Source organism: Bactrocera tryoni, chromosome 1 (assembly GCF_016617805.1).
Source record: "Bactrocera tryoni isolate S06 chromosome 1, CSIRO_BtryS06_freeze2, whole genome shotgun sequence".
Lineage (NCBI taxonomy): Eukaryota > Metazoa > Arthropoda > Insecta > Diptera > Tephritidae > Bactrocera > Bactrocera tryoni.
Genome location: NC_052499.1, coordinates 39,744,032 through 39,754,077, shown reverse-complemented (window position 1 = coordinate 39,754,077; position 10,046 = coordinate 39,744,032). Strand labels below are relative to the sequence as shown.

Below are 10,046 nucleotides of genomic sequence, written 5' to 3'. Positions count from 1 at the left end.
AGAAAGCAATGGAGTTAACTTAACTAACTCCTCAATTTTCATTAATAACTTCATTAATCCGGATTAACGCTACCATCTGTCAAGGCTATTAGTTGCAACATTTGCTCAAGGCTGTGGGGCATATAAATCTTGAGCCCTTATGTCAACATTTATCATACTCTAATCGCCAAAAACTCTGAACTCTAAATAATTTTTACATTCTGATAGGCAGACGAACATAATGTGAATAAATAATAACAGTACACACAGCTTGAGTATGATTACACGTCTGATTAAGTGTCGCTTGCACAAATTTTGAAGGAGTCTGCAATAACTTCACTTGCTGATTAAATTTAAGTTATGCCCTTACAGGTGTTGACCATAATTTTATCAGCACATTAAGCTGTTAGAAATACGCACGTCAAATAAACGAAACAGTGGACTTTATCCGATAAACTAGTCCCATACAGGCGAAGACTTTCAATCAGCGCGGATGTTGACGTTAACCGTTTTTTGAGATGCAGAAGGTGTAGAGTATATATAGACTACCTGTAGAGAGGGAAAGCTAACTCGCCGGCCTAAGATTTGAGTCGAATAAGAAGGTAATAGCTTCCACGATGGTCTCGTCTTAACCAACAACTCTTGGTAGATAAAAGCTTCAACAAAGAGCTGCTGAATTTTACATTTATTACAATTTCTATACTAATGTAAAAAAATACAGATCTACTAAAGTATTTTAGTGATGACTGAATACTAAATATTTCTACCTTCCGTTGAACGTATATAAGCATAATTTTATTAGATTTTAGTACAGCTTAAAATAGGATGGATGAAAAGAAAACAGCTCCAAGCAAATTAATACTTCGAAATTTCCAAATACTTAGGCAAACACTTTGAAATATGGAAGTTTACGAAGGGTAAACAAAACAATTGGCGGTCGGTATTTACTGTAAGCGTCAGAGTATCGTAAACAAAATGACAGAGGAACTGAAATGCAAATCACTTTGCATCAGGAGTGAGGATAAGATCATAAGCACAAACACCAATAATATAAAAACCCGTGAATATAAATTTGGGTTTATTTGCTTTAGCTTCAGTTTGCCACAACAAAACCGATGGCAAACGGTTTTACGGCAAATTTAACAATTTCAGTTTTACGCAACATCTTTCTATACAATTATTTTACACTTAATGATTTTGCAATTGAATTTCGCGTTGCTGACGCAACACATACTTTCAACTCAGTCATGTCAATACTAATAATCTTAGAATCTAAGAAGATTTATTCGTTTTGACTTTTACCCCAAAATGATATCGAATTTTCCTTAAATTGTATAAAACCAGAAAAATACATACATCCTATAAGTTACAGTGCTCCGATATCGGTACTTTCGTTAAATGAGCAGCCTCTTTGGGAGAATATGGCGAAATTTCATAACGATTTCTCAAAACCTGAAGGACATGGACGAATCCATTCAGCTCGTTATTTTGATCATTTTTATACTCTCGCAACAAAGTTGCTAAGGAGAGTATTATAGTTTTGTTCACATAACGGTTGTTGTCCTAAAACTAAAAGAGTCAGATATAGGGTTATATACATATACCAAAGTGATCAGAGTGACGAGTAGAGTTGCAATCCGGATGTCTGTCTGTCCGTCCGTCCGTCCGTCCGTGTAAGCGGTTAGTTGAGTAAAAATTGAGATATCATGATGAAACTTGGTACACGTATTTCTTGGCTCCATAAGGAGGTTAAGTTCGAAGATGGGCAAAATCGGCCCATTTCCACGCCCACAAAATGGCGGAAACCGAAAACCTATAAAGTGTCATAACTAAGCCAAAAATAAAGATATTAGAGTGAAATTTGGCACAGAGGATCGCATTAGGGAGATGCATATTTGGACGTAATTTTTTTGGAAAAGTGGGCGTGGCCCCGCCCCCTACTAAGTTTTTTGTACATATCTCGAAAGCTACTACAGCTATGTCAGCCAAACTCTATAGAGTCCTTCAGGCATTTCCATATACAGTTCAAAAATTGAAGAAATCAGATAATAACCACGCCCACCTCCCATACAAAGGTTATGTTGAAAATCACTAAAAGTGCGTTAACTGACTAACAAAAAACGTCAGAAACACCAAATTTTACGGAAGAAATGGCAGAAGGAAGCTGCACCCAGGCTTTTTTTAAAAATTGAAAATGGGCGTGGCGTCGCCCACTTATGGACCAAAAACCATATCTCAGGAACTACTCCACCGATTTCAATGAAATTCGGTATATAATATTTTCTTAACACCCTGATAACATGTACGAAATATGAGTAAAATTAGTTCACAACCACGCCTTCTTCCAGTATAACGCTATTTTGAATTCCATCTTAGAGAATAATTAATTGCCATTAAATCGCAACGTTTCATTTATTTTTACACGTTGCGTGTCTTCCAGACTGTCATGTTTACCATATGTTTGCCTAGACATTTTCATATTTTTTCATTGTGCCTTATTAGTAAAAAAACAAGTAAGGAAGGGATAAGTTCGGGTGTCACCGAACATTTTATACTCTCGCATGATAAAGTGATAATCGAGATTTCATTATACGTCATTTACATATTTTTTTATTTTGCTGTAAAGTCAATTAGATGAGTAGTTCCTGAGAAATGGTTTTTGGTCCATAAGAGGGCGACGCCACGCCCATTTTCAATTTTTAAAAGTAGCCTGGGTGCACCTTTCTTCTGCCATTTCTTCCGTAAAATTTAGTGTTTCTGACGTTTTTTTGTTAGTCGGTTAACGCACTTTTAGTGATTTTCAACATAACCTTTGTATGGGAGGTGGACGTGGTTATTATCCGATTTCTTCCATTTTTGAACTGTATATGGAAATGCCTGAAGGAAACGACTCTATAGAGTTTGGTTGACATAGCTGTAGTAGTTTCTGAGATATGTACAAAAAACTTAGTAGGCTCCTCCCTAATTCGATCCTTCGTACCAAATTTCACTTTAATATCTTTATTTATGGCTTCCTTATGACACTTTATAGGTTTTCGGTTTCCGCCATTTTGTGGGCGTGGCAGTGGGCCGATTTTGCCCATCTTCGAACTTAACCTTCTTACGGACGGACGGACGGACAGACCGTCGGACGGACAGACAGACATCCGGATTTCAACTCTACTCGTCACCCTGATCACTTTGGTATATATAACCCTATATCTGACTCTTTTAGTTTTAGGACTTACAAACAACCGTTATGTGAACAAAACTATAATACTCTCCTTAGCAACTTTGTTGCGAGAGTATAAAAATACACATATCCAAGAGAAGCTAGAAAAAATTAGGTTCCATGTTGTCCTCAATTGTTTCAGCATACCGATAACTAATATACATACATATTATGATATCAGCGATAGAAGGTTTTGAGTGAAACTCCAAACAAAATAATTCAGAAGTCAAAATTGAGTGGGAGATTTCGTCAAACATTTCCACCTACTGTATGTATATTTACACATAGTATTCTATTTTGACACCGTACGCTCCCACGTGCTCACATACCTATATAAGTACATTTTCACTGAGCAATAAATTCCAATTACGTGGATTTTCGAATTTTGAGGAAGTTAAACAAACATAAAATGCAATTACTGCGCCTACATGCTGTATAAAATTGGTCTTCTCTACGGCGGGTGCTCTAAAGCGGAACGCACAGGCTTCAACTAACTCAAATTATTTTGTGACTGGGAATTCGATCCATTAATTTCACATATAAACCTTCATTTTGCAAAATTATGAAATTCAGTTGCATATTTAGTTAGAAAATTTATTTACATTTATGCTAAATTAGTGCACGAACTCGTTCAAATCAACAATGTGGGACATTTATTATTTATAATTTGCACGTTTATATATTCCATTTATTTGCACTTTAATAGCAAAAGGTGGCTTAACCTCTAACTTACTAAGTTTTTATTAAAAACTAGTGTTTGCCTTTGTGTTTGTTTTTCTCACCAATGGGCTTAATAACTACATATGTACATATATTTTGGGGCTTATTACTTAAATCAATGATACACATAGAAAACAACAATACTGGCTAAATGTATGTAAACAAAAGCAAGAAGAACAAAAAAAGCGTTAACTACGGTTGCAACGAAGCCATAATATCCTTGACAAATGCAAAAAAAAAAAAATTGGTTTTAAGGAATGAGGTTTCAAATTTTTCGCTCAGTCACTGGTGAAATGTTGAGTAAGTTGGTTGGATTTCTACATATTTGTAGTCAAAATACAGTGAAACTTCGATAACTCGTATTTGCAAGGGGCCACAATTTAAATACGAGTTATGGAGTTTTTCAAGTTATCAAGTTATACAACTTATAGAGGCAACATACAGAATATACGAATTATAGAGATTTTTTATTTAGTTTTTCAATTTTACATAAAAAACAAGAAATGATTGTACATATTTAAATTTTAAAATATAAAGTACATATGTTATTCAATCAATATATGTATGTATGTATTTTGAAAAATTGTACAAAAAAATTAAGAAAAGTGTTCATTTAAAAGAAATCCGTAATATGTTTTTGACGGACATTATTTTGGCGTATTTTATCTATGTTTATCAATGTTTACAATGTCATTAAAAATAGTGTCTTCAACATTTGATGCCATGAAAAAAAGACGCAAATTTTCAATTGAAGCTTTCGCAACCTTTGTGGAAACTGAGGGAATTTCAAATGTTTCATCGTTTTCATCGTCGATGTTTTCGAAACCCAGAATTTCATCATCATTGAGGCTTCCAGTAATCACCAACTCATCATCAACATGAATGTAGTCATCAAAGTTTACACGTGTTTCTGCATTTTGTGGAACACGAGCCCACTCTGCTATGTGAAGTACATCTTCGCTGATTACGACTACATTTTGATCCTTAACAAAACCGCAAGCTCGAAAACAGTTTTTAATAGTCGATTTACTGATATTTGTCCAGGCTTTATGAGCAATATTCATTGCATCATAAATCGAAATGGAATAATCCTTTTTTTCCTCGATGCTTTCAAGCAGTTTAACAACAACTTCTTTACGGTACAATGTTTTGAAACTTTTGATTATGCCTTTGTCGAGTGGTTGCAAAACTGAAGTGGTGTTAGATAGGAGAAATTCAGTCTGCACATTGCTCAAAGGTTCCATTGCAGTGTGGGCGGTGCAATTATCAAAAAATAATAAAATCTTTATATTTTGTTTTATCATTTGTTGGTTCACCAATTGTAGCCATTCAAGAAATAAACTACGTGTCATCCATGACTTTGAATTTGCACGATAAACCATAGGGAACGTCTTGATGTTTTTAAAGCATCTGGGTTTCATGGATTTAGCAATCATTAATGGTTTAAATTTTTCTGACCCATCCACATTTGCAGCAAGCAACAGAGTAAGACGATCCTTGCTCAATTTGTCACCATGACAAATTTGGCCTTTTAAAGACACAGTGCGATCAGGAAGACACTTGTAAAAAAGACCCGTTTCATCCGCGTTGAAAATATTCTTGGGCTCATAATTCTCTATTAACTTTTGAATGTTTCCTCTCCATTGAACGCACACTTCATCATCAACGGCCGCGCTTTCACCGCAAACTTTTTTGAAACTTACATTATTTCTCTTCTTGAAATTGTCCAACCAGCCATTACTTGCGTTGAATTGTGTTAAGCCCAATTTTGCGGCATACACCTTTGCTTTTTCTTTTAGTAAATGTCCTCCAACTGGAATAGTATTAGATTCTCGGCATTGCAAAAACCAAGTGAGTACTCTCTTTTCTAATTCCGGGTATTCTGGTAATTTTTGGCGCTTACGTTTGGTGTTTGAGGGCAAACTCAAATACAGATCACTTTGTTTCAAAATTGATGTGATAGTAGATGGCGCAATACCGAACCTTTTCGCAATTTCTACTTGTTTTTCACCATTTTTTACGGCAAGAATAATTTCTTTTTTTTTTTTTAATTGGCAATATTTTGCACTTACGAGAACTTGACGTCTTGCGTCCTAATTGATACTAATCTACGCTAGTTGTAGAAAACAAAGCAAAACTTATGAATAAGCGTCACGTACGGTTTTTTGTGAAAAAAATACGAGTTGTAGAGGCTTTTGATACACATCTTTCAATTTTAGTCTCAAGAAAATTACGAGTTATCAAAGGGACCGAAATACATGCATTTTTCGCGAATTTTTCTAGGCCGAAGAAATACTATGAAATATCAAGGTTTTTCGCTTATCGAGGTTACGACTTATCGAAGTTTCACTGTATTCGTATATATCATATTTGTGTGTATGTGTGTTTGTTGAATTGACCACTTTAGGAGCACTTGGTGGTGCAAAGCTTTTGTTCAAAATTCGGTAATTTTGGAACAAATTTTGCTTCCACGCGTTTCGTACCCAAAATATTAAAAAAATCCAAAAACCCAATCGAAATGCCAATATCATCTACGACTTCTCTGATTGTGATCAATCATAGGCACAGCTTTCACTCTTTCCACGCTTTCATCGGTTGTTAATGTGCTTGGGTGTCCGAGCCGCTCGCCCACAACTCCACCAACAGTGTGCCGGGGTCAGAATTTTACAAAGGGAGTGGCACCGCCCACTTTAAGGTAAAATCACGTATCTCGACACCTTCCCGACGGGCTTCAATTTTGGTATAGGACATTCCCCTGACAATTTTATGTTACAGTGTGAAAATGGTCAAAAGAGTCCATTCTAATCCAATCACACAATAATATAACACAAGGTGTGAGAAAATTAACAAAAAGCTTACTTAAAACGCGTGCGCTGCGAAAATCACTGATACTAAACATTTGTAGATCTTATACATAATTATCTACATAAAATGTCGCGCCTACTATTATAGTTTTGTCACAATAAGTGTTTTTATCATTTTAAAAAATATTTATATAATATATACCGCTAACAAAGGTCTTTTATTTATAGTTTGGAATTAATCTTCATCAAAATAAATGAATTCATATTTAAGTGTTCTTCAATCCTATTACAACTATAACATTTTGAATTATTTAATTTGGACATTCCATTCGAAAGATATCACAAGTTTAAATTGTGAGTTATTTGAAAAATATCGCATGGTCGCCGCATGCTGGCCGCTCAAGCTGCTAGGTTAGGCGGCACCATAACGGGACAACTCGACAGGCAGAAGTTTATAGCATACCAACTGTCAAATCGATTGCTATTACAGTTGGGAAATTCTTTATGTGGGCATTTGATATTTCATTTTCAAAATGACGTCGAGCAGGTTCGAACTCTTGAAAAATTTGAAGAACATGAAAAAAGTGTAGGTTACTACTATTTATTCGAATTACTGCACTTTTAATACCAATATATTGTATATTATACATATTATCATTTTATAGGATTAATGATTTCAATAATTTTTGCAGAATATACATTGATCTATTTGAGGGTACTAATTCCAGTAAAAAATATATTGTAACTATTAACTATCCAAACAGCTTAGCGACTCAAGTCGCTCTTATACTTTTCAATTAGATTTTTATAGATTCTAAGCAAATAATATTATCTAGATCTCAACTTTCTAAAAATAGTTCCCTTTCGAGTGTATCAAAAACACGCCGTGATGATCTTCATCAGAAACTGAAAATCGTTTTGCAAGTCGAAGAGGTTGCATCGCCATCCCATGCCGGAGAGTCGAGCATCGAGCGCGCGCAGAGGCTTGCTCAACAAAATTTAAGGACTTTTCAAGTACGCGCGGGTGTCGAGTATCGAACTGTCGCAGCGGCTTACTGAACAAAATTTGAGAACTTCCCAAGTACGCGCTCGAGAGTCGAGTACGGAGCGTGTGCAGCGGAAATATTAGAAATATACAAGGTCGATATAGGGAGTAAAGCTCTGCGCGTTCCCAACGCCTTCGTGATCAGAGAGAAAGATAACGGAAATCAACGACTAGAGGTCGTAATCAAGTTTTCGCTAATAGTAACAGATTGGCTTTCAAATACAATCCGCAGATTGATCATGCTCAAAACTTCCGTCCAAATCGGAGCCATGAATAGGATTTGCTCTAAATGTGCTGCCAAAAAATGTGCCGATGAACCAAATGGTATAGCAGATAAGTGTTACGGTCAAACATAGTTCCAATGCTAAAAGTTATTCAATTAACGAACTACAAACCGCACTGAATAGCAACAATATATACATAAGATGTTTTAAACAAATCTTATATTGTAATTCTTCAGATAACTTAAAGTAAATTATTCACTCCGACCGCCCAGCCAGTATAATGAAGAAGCTGTAAACGCTTCTTCTGTGTTGAGTTGTATTACACCGATCTTATGAAATGATTGTTTAATACCCGTGCGAAGCCGGGGCGGGCTGCTAGTAATAAATATAAGGATTTCCGACTTTGTACCGCATATGTATACCGATGTATGTGTGTGTTATCTTAATAAAATTGATTTCTTATAACGGTGTATTGGCTTAGAATGAATAAAATCGGGAGGCCTTATGTACCTGATGATACTACCTTTGCTTTAATCCTTGCAAGTTAATCATAATTATTTGTTATATGTCCTACTTTAAACAGGGTGTACCTATGTATAAACGGACTTGTATATGGGGTATTCCATACCAAATCGACCACTTTTGAACACGACCCCTTTAGATTTTGCTGAAACTTATCCGTCCTTTTCTACCTTTTAAAAAACATTTTTGAGAATTTTTTTTAAATTTTTTGTCCAACTTCAAAAAAGTTACGGATTTTTCAAAAAAATGGCTTTTTAGTATTCAAATAGCCATAACTTTTGTAGAAATTGACTTTTGGGGACCTTTTTTTTTAAATTTTTGCTTTTGAATGAACTTTTCGAAAAATACACGAAAAAAATTTAACACGATCAATTATATAAAATAATCGGTTTTTTTAAGTACAATCGTCATTTTTTTTTTTGGAAGTTCGCCATTTTTTTTTTTTTTTTACCTCAAAAAAAGCTTCAAATTTGACAACTATCCTTGCTGATTCCGGAGTGGGCCGATTTTTTTTTTTTATTTTTTTTTATTTATTTAAAAAAAATTGTAAGACCTGAAAACTGAAAAATATAAAAAAAAAAAAAATCGGCCCACTCCGGAATTAGCAGAGAATAATCTCAAGCTTTTGAGAAAACTTATTAGTGGGAATGCGTGAACCGAATATATAAAATTGCCTGTGCCGAGAAAATAAAATAGCGACCGCTCGCGAATGTTCTTCTTACACAATTCAATTCTTTATTTCAGGATTTTTATGACTTAGCCTAAACCTTAACCTAACGGCTAAAACTAACGGGACGTAAATATGTATCTATAAAAAGGGTAAAGTAGAATTCAATTCATTTACATTATGGTAGAAAATTATGGTGAGTATATAAAAACAGTATTATTAGGGTGAGTATAATATAATATAACATAAACTTTAACATTTTACTTTAAATATTTAATATAAAATTAATTCATACACATTCGTTTAGTATTATGTTTAAAAATAGTATTTATATTTAAAGATGTCGTATGGCGCAAATTAATTCAAATTAATTGAAGTTTCGTTTGAGGAAAAAAAACGAAATTGCCAACTTCCAAAAAAAATTATTTTAAAAAAAAATCTCAAATTTTCAAAAATGAAAAAAATAAAAAAAATCGGTTCACTCCGGGATTAACAGGGATAGTTGTCAAATTAATTGAAGTTTTTTTCGAGGAAAAAAAAATGAAAAAATGGCGAAATTACAAAAAAATGACGATTTTACTTAAAAAAAAACCGATTATTTTATATAATTGATCGTGTTAAATTTTTTTAGTGTATATTTTCGAAAAGTTCATTCAAAAGCAAAAATGTAAAAAAAAGGTCCCATAAAGTCAATTTCTACAAAAGTTATGGCTATTTGAAAATAAAAAGGCCATTTTTTTGAAAAATTCATAACTTTTTTGAAGTTGGACAAAAAATTTTGAAAAACTTCTCAAAAATGCTTTTCAAAGGGTAGAAAAGGATGGATAAGTTTCAGCAAAATCTAAAGGGGTCGGGTTCAAAAGTGATCGATTTG

General features: G+C 34.2%; 1 protein-coding gene across 1 annotated transcript; it reads right to left on the bottom strand.

Annotated features, from left to right (window-relative positions):
• Positions 1–4,572: 4,572 nt before the first annotated feature.
• LOC120767401 (tigger transposable element-derived protein 6-like) lies at positions 4,573–5,154 on the bottom strand. The gene has a single exon (XM_040093473.1). The coding sequence runs from the start codon at positions 5,152–5,154 to the stop codon at positions 4,573–4,575; it is 582 nt and encodes a 193-aa protein (XP_039949407.1).
• Between the last annotated feature and the right edge of the window lie 4,892 nt (positions 5,155–10,046).